The 18,458-nt window shown below is 63.3% G+C and overlaps 3 protein-coding genes across 10 annotated transcripts in view; 2 read left to right on the forward strand and 1 right to left on the reverse strand.

Annotated features, from left to right (window-relative positions):
- Positions 1-16,264, reverse strand: part of TLN1 (talin 1) — a 45,283-nt gene extending 29,019 nt beyond the window's left edge. For 2 of the 7 annotated variants that reach the window (XM_025194982.1, XM_025194981.1), the window contains exons 1-8: positions 5,219-5,382; positions 2,657-2,754; positions 2,297-2,426; positions 2,047-2,199; positions 1,748-1,890; positions 980-1,107; positions 540-600; positions 127-231 (exon numbers count right to left, since the gene is read on the reverse strand). In XM_025194982.1, coding sequence (XP_025050767.1) covers positions 127-231; positions 540-600; positions 980-1,107; positions 1,748-1,890; positions 2,047-2,199; positions 2,297-2,426; positions 2,657-2,754; positions 5,219-5,348 — 948 coding nt within the window. In that variant the 5' untranslated portion in view covers positions 5,349-5,382. Of the gene's footprint in view, positions 1-126; positions 232-539; positions 601-979; positions 1,108-1,747; positions 1,891-2,046; positions 2,200-2,296; positions 2,427-2,656; positions 2,755-5,218; positions 5,383-6,334; positions 6,455-6,985; positions 7,005-15,984; positions 16,118-16,140 lie in introns of those variants that run through there. The other 5 variants (XM_025194978.1, XM_025194980.1, XM_025194979.1 and 2 more) reach the window with 5 other exon arrangements.
- Positions 14,969-16,905, forward strand: LOC112548645 (transcription initiation factor TFIID subunit 4-like). Its single transcript, XM_025194986.1, has one exon. It carries the CDS (start codon positions 15,813-15,815, stop codon positions 16,878-16,880), a length of 1,068 nt encoding a protein of 355 aa, XP_025050771.1. The 5' UTR covers positions 14,969-15,812; the 3' UTR covers positions 16,881-16,905.
- Positions 16,906-17,144: 239 nt separating this feature from the next.
- Positions 17,145-18,458, forward strand: part of LOC112548644 (serine/arginine repetitive matrix protein 1-like) — a 1,605-nt gene continuing 291 nt past the window's right edge. The window contains exon 1 of one of the 2 annotated variants that reach the window (XM_025194984.1): positions 17,145-18,446. In XM_025194984.1, coding sequence (XP_025050769.1) covers positions 17,175-18,419 — 1,245 coding nt within the window. In that variant the 5' untranslated portion in view covers positions 17,145-17,174 and the 3' untranslated portion in view covers positions 18,420-18,446. The remainder of the gene's footprint in view (positions 18,447-18,458) is intronic. The other variant, XM_025194985.1, reaches the window with a different exon arrangement.

An 18,458-nucleotide genomic window follows, 5' to 3' on the forward strand; every position in this document is an offset into this window, starting at 1 on the left:
CCAGGGCCTCGCTGGACAGTGGGATGCCCAGAGCCCAGCCCCAGGAGAACACTGCCTGGCCCCAGGGATGGAGAGGGTGAGAGGGGAAGACATGGGAGGTGAAGGGTAAGGGAGCTGCTGCTGCACCTTGACCAGGAAGAAGGAGACCCCGTAGGTTTTCAGGGACCGGGCGAGTTTCACATAACGCACTTTAGCCTCAATCTCACTCATGCTGTTGCAGTTCTTGTGGGCCTGCAAAAGACAAAGATGGGAGAGGCCCTGTCACCCCAAGCCCTGGCTGCACCCTGCTCTACCCCACTGCTCCAGCCCTCCCTGCCCTGCCTCCCCGGGCCACCATGGCCCACCTGCTCCCACACCCTTTTCTGGTCCCCAGCAGGCTCCCCCACCTTCCACCAGGCCTCCACCCAGCCTCAGCCAAGACTCGCTGTAGCACAGCACGTGTGCGCCCAGGGCTGCCAGCTCCTCCGTGGCCCTCGACTGCAGCTTGGCAGGTAGGGCCCCAGGGCCAGGCGCTCTGCCCTCCTGCCCTGCAGACTCACCATGAAGATCTTGCGCTCTCCCTTCTGTTTGATGTACTCCTTGGGCAGGAAGTCCTTCAGGCTGCAGAAAGCACGGGGCAGGCCATCACTACCAGGGCTGGCATAAGCCCCAGGGTGTCCTGGCCCTGCAAGGCCGGGGCCGGGGCAACATGGGTGTGAGGGAACAGACACCTGCAGTGGCCACAGGCAGTGCAGGGTCCCTGAAGCAGCAGCCCCTGGCATATGCCAACAGCCCTGGGCACAGGCCCTCACAGGTACCCTCACCGGCTAGGCCACACCAGGCCTGCACCCGGGGTGCACAGATGCTCCTGAGGAAGCAGGCATGTGCTCCCTGCCCTGGCAGGCACTCAAGGGCACTGGGCCAGGGTGGTGCTCAGGAGCCCTCTTGCCCCCCCGTCCCGCGCTGCTGGGCTGGCCAGCGGCCAGCTCCAGGCACTCACTCCAGGAAACCCGGCTTGTGCTTCTGCTCGTTGTGGGGCCCAAACTGGATCTGGCACTGGTACCCGGCGAACTCACAGGCCTTGTCGAAGGAGACGGGGTGCGAGCCGTTAAGGATGTCGTCTCGGGCCTGGAGGCAGCAGAGGGTGAGTGAGGCCCTGCGAGGCAGGGGCTGCATCCCAGTCAGGCAGAGGCAGCCTGGCCGCAGGGCTCTGTGGTGACAGCACTGAGCACATCACAGAGCCTGCTACCCCCCAGCCTCTCTGGGAAGGACCCTCCAGGCTTTGCAGCCTGACAGGAGGGCAAGGGGTGCCCGGGCTGAGCTGCTCTGCAGGCGCTCCGCATGTGTGGCCAGGGCCAGGCTTCACATGGCAAGAGAGGCGCGTGGGCTTCCCTAGCCTGGGGCAGCAGGTGGGGGATGCCCAGGTATGAGCCACCTGGACAGGCGGGACCAGAACGGGCCTGAAAGCTGGGAGCATGCTCCCGCTCCCCATACCTGCCCCTTCTGGTGGCCCAGGGGCCAACTGCAGGAGTGCTGGAGGTGGGACTGGTTGCACTCAGAGCAGCAGCACAGCAGGGTGATGGCTGAGCCCGGGCTGGGGGCTGCTCTGACCTCCAGCCAGGGCAGGAGAGGTTCCCTGGCAGGCACGGGGAAGGCTGGACCTGGACCTGGGGTGGCTGGGGAGCTCGGTGCCAGGGCTGCAGCTGAGGACTGTCTCTGTAGGCAGGCCGTAGTGAGGGGCACAGGGCCCCGGTGGGGGTGGGGGTACCTGCACATAGAGCAGGTTGAGCTGCACGGGGTCGCGAGAGTCCACATTCTGGTCCGAGTAAAAGAACTTGCGGCGCAGCAGCAGTGTCTCGCTGTCATCGACGCCCTGCTCCCTCAGCGTGCGCCCATGGTCCAGCCAGTTCACTGCAGGAAGTGCTGGGGTCAGCCAGGCACAGCCCGGGAACCAGGGGATGCCCAGAGCACTGCCAGGGCACTGAGTGAGGTGGGACAGGCACGTGCCCAGGAATGGGCCTCCCCACACCCTCACCCTGGACCCTCCTGCCCGGTCCGGGCACTCACGTTCATCGTCCGTGTGCAGCTTCTGCTTGAGCTTCTCCATTTTCTTCTCATCACGCAGTAGGGTCTTGTCCTTCTTGAGGGTCCCGGTGATCTCCTCCTTCTTCTCCTCCATGATGTCCCGCACCAGCGAGTACTCATCATAGTTAGTGATGCCTGTGGGGGCGGGGGGCATCAGAGCCTCCTGTCCCGTCCCTGGCACCCACAGCCGGGTACCGCCCTGCCCTCCCCGCCCAGCCCATCATGCCCTCACCGATCCTGGCGCAGATGGTCATGAGCATATCTGTGACGGTCTTGGAGTCATCCACCATGACGGTCTTCACGGTGCCGTCCAGCATGCGAATCTTCAGGGGCCGCTGCTTCTTCTTGTACTCCATGGTGTCCTGCAGGCACACCACAGTGGCTTGGCTCAGCACTGGCCCCCTGCCCCACCCAGTGCGCCCCCCCGACTCGCCCCAGGGAACCATTACTAAAGAGGAGCGTGAGGGACAAGGAGCTGGGGCTGGCAGAGGGCAAGGGCAGCCCAGAGCTGGAGTGGGGGGGGGGGGGGGGGGGGGGCGGCGCCCCTGCCCCACTGCATGGAGTGGGGTGGGGGCAAGGCCCAGGCACTCACCCCGTTGCGCAGCATGTAGTAGTCCAGCGCCTTCCCAGCCTCCAGCCAGATGCCTTTCTTTGGGTCCTCATCCGAGAGGAACAGCCCGAAGTCACTGGCTGAAAGATAGAGCACAGGCCTTCCCAGTGCAGGGCTCCCAGGCCTGGCACAGCCCAGCCCCACCCTGCCAGGGGGCCTGGGACACATCCCAGGGGTGCAGGGTCTCCCCCAGGACACAAAGGCTGAGGATGGACAAAACGCTGATGTGGCTTTGCTGTGTGGGGAGAGGGGGAGCCATAGGGAAGCGCAGGTCAGTTGGTGCGTGCATAACTTCTTGTCTGCCTGCTCCTGCCCCGGGGAGGGAGGTGCTGTGCAGGGGTGTGCTGCCAGGGAGCTCCCACCTGTGACCCAGGGGATGGAGCAGACAGGCAGCACAATCACTCCACAGATTTGATCGCTCCACCATGCTGGCTCAGGGTGAGGGGAAGGGGCCTCGGGGGCAATGAGGAGGGGACAGGGCAGGTGTGGGAAAGAGGGGTGAGGCCAGGCTTAGAGGCTCCCCAGGGATTCGGGCTGACAAGGACCGTGCTCAGGTGTCCGTAGGCGAGGCCAGGCAGGGCGGGGAGGCATGTAGGCAGCGAGGGGGAGCGCTAATGGGACACAGTGATGAAAGCAAGCCTGCTTGAATTTTAACCATGAAACATAAGACCTGTGGTGGAGAGAGTGAGCAAAGAACGCCGCATCCTGGGGCTGCTGGGGGGCCACGGGACAGCAATGCCCAGCTGCCTCGGCACTCCAGACCTGTCCCCACCCTCCGTCCAGTCCCTCAGGGGCTCTGCCTGGTCGCTGGCTCTGCCCAGAGCTGTCTCAGAGCTCTGCACCCGCGGCACGGGCTCCCACATCTCCCAGCCCACACCTGTCCTGTTGCAGGGTGCCCAGGAGCAGGACAATCCCAGGGACACGCTTTTGCTTTATCAGTCCCCTGAAGGAAATGGGGCACAAACCTGGTGCAGGGAGCCATGGGGAGGAGGGCCTGAGCTGCAGGGACAGGGGGAGAGAGAGGAGCTGGGGGTGCCCGACCCAGGAACCCAGCTTTGTGTCGCAGGGCATCAGGGAAGCTGCGCTGGGGAGGCAGAAATGCACACGCAGCTGGGGAGGGGCAGGAGCCTGGCTGCTGGCATAATCAAGACACAACCGTGGCCAGGGCACCAGGCAGTGGGGGAGGGCCAGGCTTGCAGAAGAGGTTGAGCTGGCAGGAACCCCATACGCTGAGCAGGAGAGAAGAGAGAATCTGTGGAGCGAGAGCCTCACCCTCTGGCCACCCAGGGGCCTGCAGGCATGGGAGGGCTAAGGCTGCGGAAGCAGAGAGACGGGGCCAGGGAGCAGCAGCCTGAGATTGACCTTGACCAGGGAGCAAGTGCTCAGCACAGCTGCAGGAGCAGAGAAAGAGCTAGCGTTGCAGCCCCATTTCTGTCCGAGAGCAGCAGGCGGGAGGGAGAAGCCAGGTAGTTCCCGTGGCCAGGAGTACACAGGGCAGGGAGGTGTCAGGGGGAGCGCAGGTAAGCATGGCTAGCTGCCACAGCCCAAGCAGGGGAGAGCAGAGCAGATGCCAAGTGGCAGAGCTCCCTGAAGCTGGGCAGGCTGGAGGTGCGGGACAGGGCGGCTGACCCCTCCTGTGCCCTGGGGCTCCCAGCTGTGCCCCAAGCCAGAGCTCCATGACCCAGAGGTGAGTGGAGCTGGCCTGATCCAGACATGGCGCTGGGCACTGCTCCCCACACCGTGGAGCGGCCAGCAGTCCGGATGGCCCATGCGCCCCTCTTTGGAGAGAGGCTGGAGCCATGGCCTGCAAGACTCAGGAGCTGCAGCATCAGGGTGGACATCTGGCGTGCCCCCTGCCTTCCCTGCCCCTGCCCCTGCCCCTGCCCCAGTGCTGTCCAGGGGCAGGGACGATGCCAGGCTGTGTCAGGGTGACGGTGTTGTGCTGCTCCGAGCTCAGACACAGAGTTTGTCTGAGCTGATCTGGATGGAGCTGATCCTGCCTTAGGCAGGGCTTGGGTAGACGTGACCTCTGAGGTCTCTGCCAGCCCTGTGGCTCTGTGACTTTGACCCAGCCCTGCCGCTGAAATCAGGGTCTTTCCTCACAGCTGCCTCCTATCTTAGCCTGAATCTGCCAAGCCTCAGCTTCTCCCTCCATCTGCTGGACTCAGAACCCTGGGCAGCACCGGTGTCCCCGGTGTACACGTGTGGCCTGACATCGGGGTACCTTATGACCTCCTGAGGTGCTGCCCAACCTGTCTGGCTGGAAATGGTGAGTGCGTCTCTGAGTCGGGACAGAACAGCCACCTCCCGCAGCACCTGGGTGGCACCGGCCCCAGGAAGATGAGGGCCTTTCAGCAGCAGCTCAGGGACATGAGGAGGAATAACGGGAGCAAGGGAATGTCCTGCTGGTGAGGTGAGACCCCTCACCAGTCTGGGTGGGAGCCCTGTTGCTGCGCTGCACAGCCTGGTGTGGAGGCAGCATCCTAGCCTGGTGCGGAGCTGGACAGGCCTTTGCCCTCTATGCCTCGGGGCCCTTGCACTTACGCTGTCCCATCTGTGCCTCCGGCACACGCTCGCGGATCATCCGGCAGGCATCATACACCATGGTGGAGGGCTCAAATTGCATGGTCTTGACCACATTGCCAATGCTGATCTTCAGTGACAGGGCAACCATGGTGGCGGCTGGAAGGACCCCGCTCCTGCTTCACCTGCAATGGAGAGTCGCAGCCAGGTCAGCTCCAGCACAGCTGCCCCAGGTGCAGCCCCTGCACCGGCCCCTCCCTGCCCCCCAGGGACAGCACAGGAGCAAGCGGCCTTGCTGAGGAGACCCCTGCAGTGGTCACCACCTTCACCCCACCCCGGCTGGTGGTGGGGCCCTTCTCTGCCTGGCAGCAGGGCAACAACTGACCTAACAGCGTGTCATGGCCCTGCCCGGGATCAGAGACCCCAGCAAGGGGCTGCTGCTGTTGGGAGATCCCCCTCAGCGAAGGGTTCCAGCCCTATCCCAAGCCCTGGCTGCTCTGAGAGGCTTGCATGGGAAGGGGCTGTATAGCAGAGCTGCAACAAAGCTCCCCGGGGAGACTGAGGCAGGGGAAGAGCATCCCAAAAGCCACTGAGTTCAGGGCAGAGCCATGAGGTCCTGGCCCTGGCCCCATGCTCAGATCCACCAGCCCATGAGATGTCCAGTGGAGGAAGGAAGTGAAGGGCCGGGAAGCAGACCAGGCCCAGGGCCCTGTCCCTGCCCCTGCCAGGGGGATGAGGTGCCTGCACTGGCTCTCAGGACACTCCTTGCCTCCTGTCACCTGAGGAGCATGGAGGGGGCATGCAGACCTCCCCGGCCTGGCCCAGCCTGGGGGACAGGGGAAGGCAGGAGCGCTCGGAAGCTACAGGGCCCCCACAGGGCCACCTGCCCAGAGGCTCTCAAGTTGCTTTATCTAGGGTTGGACCAACCAGTTCCTTTCACCCCGAGACCACTTCCCAGCGGCGCAAGAGCAGTGATGGCCACTGTCACCCAGCCACGAGTGTGCCGGCTGGAGGAAGTGTGAGCCCAGCCCCTAAGAGTGGAGGGTGACAAGGAACAAGCTATAAATACCAGAGACCATGACAAAGCAACCACGGGAGGAAAACCGAGCTCATGGCAGTGCTAGCAGGGCCCCTCACCCCATCAGGGTCCTGCGCTGACACCCGGCTGCTCAGTCCTACGAGCAAGGGACAGGACTGGGCCGTGGCCATCACCATGCAGGAGCCCCCTGGGTGCTGGCACATCCACGTTTCCTAGGCATGAGGGATCATGGAGAAGAGACTGTGATGGAGGGAGCAGCCACGTGCTCCTGGGCCAGGAAGTGGGGAACGAGGGGTGGCCACAACTCGAAGCAACCTCAGGGCACTAGAACAAGGACAGGCACAGCTGCATGGGGGTGGGACAGTGGTAGAGGGCTGCAAACCCTGACAGTGGGTGGGGGGCAGGACCCAGCTGTGCTGGGGTGGTGCAGGACCCTCCCTGCAGGCAGGGAGCCGGCCCAGGCAGCACAGGGGTGTGGATAGCCATGGGCCGCAGTTCCGAGGAGCAGCACAACTTGCTAGACGTGCATCAAGCCAGCTTGCTGGACACTCAGGGGTCGCACAGCTGTCCAGGGCAGGGGGACAAACACCCCCTCCTCTGCAGCCAGAGACCCCATGCTGGGACCCTGACCAGCAACCCGCCGGCTAGCAGGGGCCTGGGCTACAGCCCTGGACAGCTGGCACCAGCAGTGCCGAGTCCCCACCCTGGGCTGCGTGCCCATGCCCCCTCCCTGCCAGCACGGAGCTCACCAAGGCAGCACAGAGGATGTCTCAGGCCCTCAGCGGCACGCCAGACGCTGAGCAGTGCACGCAGCCGCGCCCCGCTCTACGCAGCCCCTGCCCCGCCCTGCCCCACCCTCCGCATTTCCTGTCGCCCAGGGCCAGGCTCCTGCTCTGGCTGCGCAGCAGGGAGGGGCCGCGGCACGCGCCTCCTGGCCCAGACGCTGCAACGGGAGCACGGGACGTGCTGCCCTGCTCGCAGCAGCGAGCTGCAGCCCCTGGGCGGGCAGCAAACACCTGCCCCCGTGGGCAGCCGCCCCAACCCGAGCTGCTGGCACTACTAAAAGCTGAGGGTGTTGCACACAGAGCTGGAGGGCTCAGAGCCCCATGTGTGGCGTGGCATGCCCCTTAGGATTTCACATGGCTGCCCAGCGCTGTGCAGGGAGCACAGGGCCCCAGACACAGCCCTGCCCCGGGACCCACCAGGCCTGGTGAATGTGGCAGCACTAGTACTGTGGTTAGGGGCAGGCGGGGAGCACACATGCACAGGTGCACAAATGTATACACACGTGTCTACATGACAATACAGCACATAGCCCATCAGAACGGGGCTGGGGCCCGCGCTCGGACACCCCGCATGAGCTGCACCCGTGCCGATGGTGCCAGTTGACACGCGGTCCCCACAGCCCCCCGGGCAGGCTGTGTCCTGGGGCATCGTGCCTAGCCCTCCACTCTCCCAAAACACCTCAGTACAGCACCCGTCCGCTAGCGGACAGAGGCGCTGGGGCCCGGACAAGCTGCACAAGGGGGGGGGTGCGGCGGCATTTCACCCGTTCCCTGCTCCCAAGGACGCAGCTGTGTCTGAGCAGAAGCGTGACCGACCAGAGCACAAGAGAACTCACTGGGCACCCAAATCCCCACGGCCTCCAGCCTGGCCCCAGCCCCCTACAACCAGCCTCCTGTACCTCGCCCTCCCCAAAAGGTGGGCATGGGGATCCTCCCTGGCCCTCCAAGCTGGGCTGCGGTTCAGTAATGTCTGGCCAGGGACCTGACCCCATGAGGGATGAGTCTGGAAAAAGAAACTGAGCCCCGCCGCAAAGCCTGAGGCCTGGAGGCTCCCAGTTTTGGGCACCGTACTTCAAGAATGATCTTGATAGACTCGAGAGGGTCCAGAGGAGGCCACTCGTATGGTTAGGGGCTTACAGGACAAGCCTTATGAGGAGAGACGGAGGGACCTGGACCGCTTCAGCCTCCGCAAGAGAAGGCTGAGAGGTGATCTTGTGGCCATCTCCAGATTCATTAGGGGGATGCAGCAAGGGATCGGAGATGTTCTGTTCACCAGGGCACGTCTTGGGAAACAAGGAACAATGGTCACAAACTGACGGAGAGCAGATTTAAGCTAGATATCAGGAAAAACTTCTTCACAGTAAGGGTGGCCAGAATTTGGAACAGGCTTCCAAGGGAGGTGGTGCCATCCCCTCCTTGGGGGTCTTTAAGAGAAGGCTGGATAGGCATCTGGCTGGGGTCATCTGACCCCAGCGCTTTTTCCTGCCTATGCAGGGGGTCAGACTCGATGACCTGTTGAGGTCCCTTCCGACCTGAGCATCTACAAATCAAAAAGACTGCAGAGCTCAAGCCACTAGCGGTGGGGCGAGTATGATCTGAATCTGAGTCCAGGCTGGGAGGTACCCAGGCTGGGCGGCAAGGTCAGGAGCAGGCCTGAGCCTGGGGGCCATGGGAAGGGGAGGGGAGCAGGGCTCAGACCCTGCTCATAGAGTCTATGAGCGACAAGGACGGTGCAAGGGACAAGATCCCACCAGGCTCGGGCACCATCAGGGGTACAGGCCTCCCCGCTCTGGCCCCACTGGGACCCCGCAGCTCAGAACAGGCCCTGCAGCTGTCCAGGCTGGAGCTGAGCGTGCGCCCCTCCCACCATCCCACACGGACGCATTCCAGCGCTGCATTCCTGAGCCATGCAGCGCCCAGCCTGGGGTGGGGCCACCGCGCAGCGTGCTGGGCTCCAGGGAGCGGGGCCCGTAGTGCTGCTGCCAGAGCAACGCCGGCGTGAGGAGACGTGCATGCGCCCCTCCCCAACACGCGCTGTGCCTGCCCCAATCCATGGGGCCCCAGACGTGCACGCAGCAGCCCACAGCCAAGGAGGCCGCAAATGCCTGCCATGTGCCCCACTGGCTCGGGGATTCACGGTATGGAAACTGCGGGGCTGCCCTGATGCACAGTGCCTGAAGCAAGGCAGAAAGCGTCCTCCGGGATTCCCATGCAGGCCAAGCCACCCGGGCATGTCAGGTGGGGGCCGGGATGCCCAGGACACCACGTTACAGGTGCACCCTGGGCCTGCTGGTCACGAGGCAGACCCCAGAGACCTGCTGACACCCCTGGCTAGTGCCAGAGCCCGCTAACGCGAGCCCCTGAGCTGCCACCGGGGTCAGGCTGAGAGGTGGCCGGAGGACGTGTTTCAGCTGAGGTCAGAGACCACAAGGACCAGCAGCAGCAGCAGGAACCTGGCAGTGCAGGGTGAGGATGGTCCAGCAATGTCTCGAGCCAGCCCTGGGGGCTCCCCTGCCAAGAATACCCACTGCTGCCACGGGAGACGCTTCCACGCAGACCCCAGGTCTAGTGAGAAGCCCAGTGGCTGCAGCCCCACGCACCCAATCCCTGCCTGCCTGGGGAGAAGCTGCCTCGGACCCTGGAGGCAGGAAGCCTGGTGCTGGCCCAAGCCTGGGCTGCAATCCCCGATGCCTGGGGCAGCTGCAGCAGCAAGGAAATGTGGTCGAGTCCAGGCAGCCTGGATAGGACTTGGGTCCAGGAGGGAGCAGGAACTCCTACGCCAAGGGTGCAGGACCAGGGACCACAGAGCAGGAGGGCAGAAAGACAGAGCCTGCTGAAGCTCTTTGACCTTCAGGAACTGCCTTTGCTCAACCACCAACTAGCCCTTTTTATGAACCATAAAATCAACTGAAGGTGCAGACAGAGGTGGGCCAGGGGAATGTGCAGGGAAAGCAGAAAGCACCTCTTCAGCATCAGATGCAGAGAAAAGGCAAGATCAGTGCGCCCTCCCCACGGGCCCCTGCCACGCAGCCAGCAACAGGACAGCGAGTCGAGAACAAGAAGTGTCAGCGGTGACTTTTGCTCGACATGGCTGGTGGAGCGTGAGATGTCGCAGCAGTGCGCTTGGAGGAAGAAGTGCCTTCCTGTACACAGCTACAAGCTGCACGCTCGAGAGGCAGCTAGACCGCACGCAGGTGTGACCAGGAGCTGCTCGCTGCTTGCTCGAAAAGTGAAAGCAGAACACAGCCCTGGGGACGTAGCCACCAAGCGATGCCGGAAGCTGCTGGAGACCAGGCGAGTGAGACTGATGGTCAGCTACCACCCCTGGAACCACCTGTTCAGAGGGGCAGCAAAACCACCAGTGCTTGCAACCCAGCAGGACGTCTGCTTCAAGCAACCCACCTGCCCCAACCCAGACATTTGGGGCTGCACGGGCCCCTGACCCCACAGGGAGTCAGGCTGGAAGCGAAGAGCAGAACAGGGGAACAGAGCCCCATGCCCAGTGAGCCACCGTCTGCACCCTGTGCACGGAGAGCTCTGACCACAGTGCGGAGGAGTCCCTTCACATCTGCAGCTCTAGTGTAGCACGAAACCTGCAACAGGAAGAGGTTTCCATGGGACCCGACAGTGTACAAGTTCATGACCCTGCCAGCAAGGTCTTCCGGAAATTTGACCCGATCTAATCAAAAATTGCTCCTAGCTCTTTTGAGCCTCTATTAAAATGCAAGCCCCAGAAATTCTTCCCCGAGTCTGCAGTGCAGCAACCCAGGTCGCAGCTGATAGCACCGCACGGGGCAGGAAATTGTAGGGATGTGACAAAGAAAGACAGAACAGCTGGATTCAGAGCTCTGCCTCTGCCTAGCAGATCTGCACCATCCTTGGTAACAAGGTGGGTGCCCCAAAAAAGAAGTCAGTCGATGATAGTTTGTTGATAGGCAGAGACAGATAGCTCACGGCAGGGGCCTGGGTGCAGGTCAGAGTTGCAGGTGGGAAGTCTCTGTCCCCTCCCCAAGCTGCCCCCAGCAGCTTGCACTCACCTTCCCAGCAGTTACCTGGCAAGGGAAGCTGGGGCAGAGGCAGCTCCATGGCAGAGGACAGCGCTGCAGAGGGGACGCACTTGCATTTCCTTCCAGGAGGCCTCTGGGGATGGTGCAGGCATCTTCTACCTGCCACCTTAGCGTGCAGGACCCCAAGAAGAGTGGGCAGGATGGCAGAGGGCAGGGTACTGCCAGCTCCATGGCAGAGGTCAGGCAATAGCAGGGAGGTCACTGGGGGAAGACAGAGGACAGCCTTCTCTTGCTTGACACAGGGCAGGTTGTAACAATGATGGGGCACAGCAGCGCTTCCCAATCGCAGGCAATTTGGTCCAGTTACAAACCTTTGGTCTGGGAACGTCCTTGTTTTTACTACAGCTCAGACATGCCTGGGGGGCTAGAAGACAGCTCAGAACCAGTGACCGTCACTAATAGCAAAGGTGAGGGGCTGGGGAATGGTCACACGTGCCCTGAGAGATCAAGCCGCGCTGTGTTACCACCCGCCTGTTTCCTGCCTTCTACCCATGGCTGTCCAGAGCCTGCTTCCCAATGTGGAAGAAAGGCATCTAGAGCCCCCAGGGCTCCAGGGCACGAGCTGACAGCCACGCGACGAGACAGGAATGCTTTAATTCCTCTCTAGAGCATGAGGGCTGGGACGGCTCTGGGGGAAAGGGAACACGACATGCCTACAGTGTTTGTCCAACTGCCCCACGCCCCTCCCACAAAGGCTTATTAAATACCCATTTTCCTTCATCCTTAGAGCATAAACAACTCCTGAGGAGGGCAACGTTCCAGGCAGCCGGATACAAACCCCGACCGACTCGGGCAAGACGCGGCCCCGCAACAGTCCTCCCAGCTTCAGCGGGGCAGCAGGGTGAGGACGGGGCGCAGGGGTAGCACGCTCGTTGCAAGCAGCTCTCCTACCTGCACATGGCTACAGGCAGCAACCAGCTCGGCACTGCGAGTGGAGTCATGGCACCCGCCGTTAGCACAGACCCGCACGCACCCTGGCAAAGGCATTGCATCCACAGCTCCCAGAGGGAGGTGCGCAGGCCCCAAAACCTCACCCAGTTGCCCTCACCTTGAGCCCAGTCACGCGCGTATGGCTACAGGTGCCTGAGCTTCAGGCAAAGATGTCGAGAGCCAGGGACCCTACGGCTGGCTAAAGCTGGCTCTGCCAGTTACCTGGCGTCGACGCGTGCGCTGTGCCCGACGCAGCCTCCCACATCAGCCCTTTTGTGGGCTGTGGCGAGGAGCTGATGCAGATGCCTCCTCCTGAGGCCCAGAGGGCCACAGGATGGATGAGCCACTAGGCTGGGACTTGGAAGAGGAGACAAAGCCCTGGGGGGGCTGCCCCAGGCAGGATCATTTCTTGTGCTGCCTTTCATAGATTCACAGAGTCGGAAGGGACCTCAGTGGGCCATCTAGTCCGACCCCTGCCCCTGGCAGGGAAGAAAAGGGTCACCAGCTCTGGGGCCATGCGATCCCAGCCAGGTGCGAATGAAGCCAGGACAGTCCACGCCTGAGCCCTGCAGCAGCACGTGGACTGCAGCCTGCGCCGAAAGGACACAGACCCTGAGGTCACTGCCTGTCACGCCCGGTCTTTGGGTCTCAACAGACTGGGCTAGGTCTTCGGGCAAGGATGGCCTTGCTAGGCCCATGGGGCAAGCTGCCCGGCCAACCGCCGATCGTAGCTGGTGGGTGCAGAAGCTGCATTAACAGTCCCACAGGGAACAAATGGACAGGAGGAGGATTTGGGGAGTGGGACAGCTCAACCCCTGCCACCACCATCCCGAGCTGCTCATCCACCCGCCTGGCACTAGCGCAGCATGAGCAGCAGCTCCACATCCCACCCCTCCGGCTGTTGCTCCTGAGTGTGCTCAGACCCTCGAGGAGCACCTCAGAGCCGCTCCGCAGCCACAGCGCCAGCCCCCGCGTCCTGCAGACACCTCCTGCCTGGCCCGGTCCGGCGAGGGGCCAGGGCGCCTGTCCTGTGCTGACGGGCTCACATTCCAGCAGCTGCTCCGCCGTTATTTGTGGTTGGAACCAGAGACGACAGGGAGACAGATAATGACGGGCTGCTCCAGGGAGGCAGCTTCCCACCCCTCTCCCCGGGTGTGGAGCCCCCAGCAGCGCTGCCCATCCCCAAGCAGAGGGACCAGAGCACAGAAGCCCGCGACACTGGACTAACGGGACCAAAATGAGAAGCGAGCAGGCTGGATGGCTGGCGCGAAGCCCTGGTGAGGGGCAGCGCAGGGCTCCCAAGGCTGAGGCGAGCCTCGGGGGCCTGAGGCGTCATGGAATCAGCTGCCGCCAGGAGCTGGATGGCAAAAACAGCCTTGCAACTGGGAGGGCGGCACCGGGGCATCTCACACCTGGGAGCCCAGCGCTGCGCCTATGCCATGTTTTGGGACCAGGGCATGCAGAGCGACTGCAGCATCACACTGCAAGACCAGCACGGCAGATGGGCAGGGCTGGCAACAGGCAGGAGCTATTCCCCGGGAAGCCTGTACCTCTGACAGCAACAGTGACCGCACAGGCCGTGCGCCGACCACGCAGCACACGGCTGCTCCCCTTCCCTCTCATCCACAAGTGCCCAGCAAAGTGCCCAGCTCAGCCCTCTGCTGATGCCAGGAGCCGCTGCCTCAAGTCCCTGCAACCGCATACAGACCTAAGGCCCGAAGGAGCCATTATGTCACTAGTCCAGCCTCCTGAATGTCACAGGCTGCTTGTTCTCAGCCAGGCCCCTGCATTGAGCCTGACAACTGTTTGGCCAACAGCCATGGTCCTCACCCAGGGAGATGCAGCATCCCGAGGTGCCTTGAGAGCCTCTCAAGGGTGCCGGACACTACTCGGATGGCCAGGTGCAAAGAGCTCAAACAGAAATCCTCTGATCCATTGGGGTTTTTCTGTGGTCGAGAAATGAAGGAAAAGCAGAGCTGGCATTTCCTAGGGAGCTCCGAGCCTAGGAAGGCAGAGGACCGCGGGCCTAAAGCCCGCTCCAAAAGCCAGTGGTTGGATGCCAAGGGAGTGAGAACCCATGTCGTCCCTCGCAGGTGACCACAGCAGTCGTCCTCACCACTGAGCTCCGCGTTTCTTGTCCATCGGGGACCTGCCTGGTTCTGCTTCCCATCTCGCCTTTCCCTGGCAGTGCAAGAGCCACGCATGGCTGTGCTCACACGGCTCATGGCCGCTCTGGGCTCCAGCCACCCGAGGTCTCGAAAACGCGGAAGTCTGCACTTCCTCCTGCTCCTCGGGAGGCCTGTGGAAGAGCCACGGGGCTGCCAGATGCAGGGAAGCGACAGCCTTGGAGGTTTCCCCTTCAGCAGCGCACCAGGCAGCTGGCTACTGCTTCCACTTCAGTGTGGAGGGCTGGGGACTGCCAGGGCCAAGGAGCAGCACTCCCAGCACTGCTGCTGGGGGGAAAAGGCAGGCCGGCTGGCTCCAGTTTCAGACAGGGGCTCCGACAGCATGGGGCAGGTCAGGACTGCCCCCGGGCACCAGCAGCACCGCAGAGAGAGGCCAGCCACGCTGAGCCACATCCTGCCCAGAGGCTTGGGCTGCAGGCCCTGCCACGCATGACCCCTGACCTGGAAGGGAACATGGTGTGCCCCGGCCCTGGGGGCCACCCTGCTCCCCCCACAGTGGACAGGCTCACATGGGGCGGGGGGGGGGGGGAGACCTTGGTTACACCAGGGGCAGGGGCGAAGCTGTCCCACAGGCAGGACCCCGTCTCTCTGTGCTGCACGGTGCCACAGCCCTCTCCGAGTCCGTCTCACCCTCCCAGGCCCTTCCAGACCCTTTATCAGGAAACCAGCAGATTCCAGCCACCATGTTAAAGACTCCGAAAATATGTCCCCTCCCCCCAAGGAGAACAGGAGCGAGAGAAGGGAGTAAACAGTGGCTGCTACCAAATATGGAATTAGCAGCGGGATGAAGCCATGGCCCAGGCATCCCGACATCCTGCCGGCACATCCACGGGCCAAGGCCCGGCCTGCCGCAGCGGTCGTCGGGCAGCCGCCAGCCGCGGCAGGGCCTCACCCCGCGCTCCAGCCGGGGCAGGAGATCTGAGAGCTGCAACAGGAGGAACAGTCTCAGCCTTCCCTTCTGCAAGCACGGCCCACCCCGAGCGCGCGGCGGGACCCGCCGGGCTCCCCACAGCACAAGCTGCCTGCGGCAGGCAGGGGCGCTGCCCCGACACCCCGCGCGCCCGTGACAGCAGAGCAGCACAGTGCAGTCTGCAGTCGTGGGCCCTTCCTCCTCGCAGCAGCAGCATGGCACTTCCCCTTTTGGGCCTGCGTCCCCTTGCTGTCCCATGGTCTCCCCTCCCCCAGGACAGCCAAGGCACGGGGAGGCGCTGAAGTTATGTGCTCCACCCCATGCCCTCTCCTCTGGGCACAATCGGCCTGTTGTCTGGGGATTAGCGCTCCAACACCCACACGAGGCCAGCCCCATCAGCAGTAGCTTTCGCTGGTACCCAAAGCCTCTGGGGGCAGCTCAGCAGCAGGACCAGGGAGGATGGGAGTGAGGGCTCTGCTCTGCAACGTGCCCAGGCACACGCACTGGTGCTGCAGAGCTGCATCTTCTCGGCCAGTGACTGCTCCCAGGCCAACCCTGCCCTAGACGTGCCCCCAGCGGGGCTGGGGGAGGGAGGGGACGGACGTGCAGCAGTGCAGACCTTGGAGGAAGAGCCTGCCGGCCTGGGCCCTACCCTGACATGGCTCCCCACTGCGACTCTGGGCAAGTCACTCCAATCAATGCTGGGTGCAGCACCCACCAGTGTCCTGGAGCCCGCCCTTCCCTCCCAGGAGATGTGCCAATGCACCAGGTACGAGTCGGGTGCAGCACGCTGGCTTCGGCTCCCACTGAGACCCAGTGGGAACTTGGCCAGGTTGGAATTGGCTCACCACGACAAGTGGTTATTAATACCTCTCATGGCGTCAGGGCACTGGCTGGGAACGTCCCTCCTGCCGAGCTGGCAGCTACAAATGGCTCAAAAGGGGCAAGCACCAGGGGCTCAGATGGCTACTGGGGTGGTCTGGCCTGACGAGGCTCCCTGCAAGCATGGCAGTCCTGGCCCCTCACCTCCTCCTTGCTCCTCTGCGCTGGCCGGCTCCCGAGCACGTAGCGGGGCACCGAGACCACAGAGGTCTCTGGCCGAGCTGTCCCCGGACCCCAAGCACGAGACACGGAGCTGCTTCCAACACAGGACTCACTCCTTCCTGTTTCCCAGGGTAGCATTTCTGACCCGGGGAGGGAGCTCAGCAGCACATGACCCAGGCAGCCCCGGCAGGCCACAGCCTTGCCAGGACCAGCACGGAGCAGCCTCCAGTCCCACACAGGCCACTTCATCAGCACTGAGCGCAGGAACCCAACCCCAGCCCAAACAAGAGCAAAAGCTGCCCACAGGGTCAGGCTTACTGCCCATCTGCCGGGAGGCCCAGGGCTTTGCAGGACAGCAGCCCCTCCTGCTCTGGTCAAATGCGGTCCGCAGCGGCACCGCTCCCCAGCTGGAGACCAGCATGTGTGCCCGAGGCAGCCAGTCTGGACCCTACCAGGCGCCACCGTCACCAACAGAACGGAGTCTCCCCACCTGGGACAGGATCACTGGTGACACCGTCTCCTCCCCATGGGATTTGCCCCATGTACCTGAGCCAAGCTGCCCTCCCCAGGCCAGCGGGAAAGCCCCTGCCCATGAGGGCCAATGCGCTCTGCTTCCAGGCCCTTGCCTTGCACAATTTTCTTCAGCCACACAGTCCCCACAGCCTTCACTTGGAGGCACCAGGTCACTTTGTGCCAAGCCCCGTTGTAGAGGAGAAGATTAAAATTAACTCCAGGCCAGGACCACCAAGGCCCCATCACGAAGCGTGGGCAAGCGAAAGCAACCCCAGCCTCTGCTGGAGGGCCTGAAAGCTGGGCACGAGGGGCAGGAGGCATCCGACGCTGCCAAGCTGTTGCGATGGCATTGCCTCCTGCCCTGCACAAGCAGCAGGACAGCAAGCCCGAGGCAGACACATCACGATGCGCAGCACGACACTTCAGGCGCTACTCTACCTGACACATGGCGAAGGGGAGCGCAACCTCACCCCCGCTGGGGGGCACAGGCGGGCTCAGCACCCATGCAGGGGCAGCACTTGCCTCAGCTGACAGGACTGCTGATGGCTCCACAGCAGTTGCCTCAATTGCCCTGTAGCCCTGCAAGGCAAAGCTCTGGTGGCACAACACCATTGCCCCCGCGCTGCCCCGCAGAGCTCAAAGCAGTCCCACGTGCTCTCCTGCCCGTGGAGATACAGCTCATGTCTGCACAGGCGCCGGTGCCAACAAGAGCCAAGCAGCATGCCAAGGGACTGGCGGATGGCGCCCCTCTGAAAGCCCAGCCGGAGCGGAGCAGGGCAGCCGTGCCAACATACAAGAGGGTCTTGTGCCTAGAGGGGCGCAGCCAGGACGTGGCTCTGGTCAAGGCGACGGCGGCTGGCCCACCTGACCGTGCCCTCATACAGAGGAGCAACCGTGAGCAAATCTGCTGCCTTGAGTCCGGCCAGCCTCTCTCCAGGCAGGAGCAGTCAGAAACAGGCTCACATACCTGCCCAGACCCCTCACGTGGAAATGCACCCCCAGCCCTTCATCTGAGAGAAGCTATCAATCACCTCACCTGGCGCCTCGCTGTCACAGCAAGGGCAGAGATAAAGGCCCCGCCAAGCTCTGCAGGGCATGTCAGGGCCCGAAGCCGCTGCCCACAGACCAACGCATCTGCCTGTCCTTCAGCCTGGAGCACAGGCCCACCTCCCTCCCAGGCAGCTTCCCCCTCTGCCCACAGACAGGCAGCCCCTGCGAGCGATCCCCTTCAGAAGTCCCCGGGCCCGAGCACGTGCTGGGGACAGCCCGGCAGCTGCCTTCAAAGAAACGCTCCAGCTCTCAGGAAATGTGGGCATGGGGCGAACCCACAACTGAGGCAGGGGAGAGGCACCCCCAGGACAGGTACCACTAGGGCCCCCAGCCTGCGGCCCCAGCCCCACGAGGCAACAGAACTCAGGGGACGGCGTGAAGGCGAAGAGTCATCAGGTCTCATCAGGTCAGGGCCACAGAGCCGGGAGGATGCCAGGGCAAGCAGCAGACCTCCCGCAGCGAGGAGATCCTTTCCCTGGGGCAGGGACGAGGAAACGTTGGTGGTTTCACAGCTCAGCAGCTGGATGGGACCGGGAAGCCTGACACAGCACAGCGCTGCGGACCTGGGGCTGGGACAGGGAGCGGGCGGGAGCAAGGAAGCCTGGAGCAAGAGCTGCAGGAGACAACTGACTAAAAATGGAAAGCGCCCAGCTCCGCGCTGCCAGGCCCCGCAGCCACGTCCATTCATCACCCGCTAAGCCAGACGCTGCACGGCTCAGCCCCCCCGGCCACAGCCA

The sequence above is a fragment of the Alligator sinensis genome, unplaced genomic scaffold (assembly GCF_000455745.1).
Source record: "Alligator sinensis unplaced genomic scaffold, ASM45574v1 scaffold1970_1, whole genome shotgun sequence".
NCBI classification, from domain to species: Eukaryota; Metazoa; Chordata; order Crocodylia; family Alligatoridae; genus Alligator; species Alligator sinensis.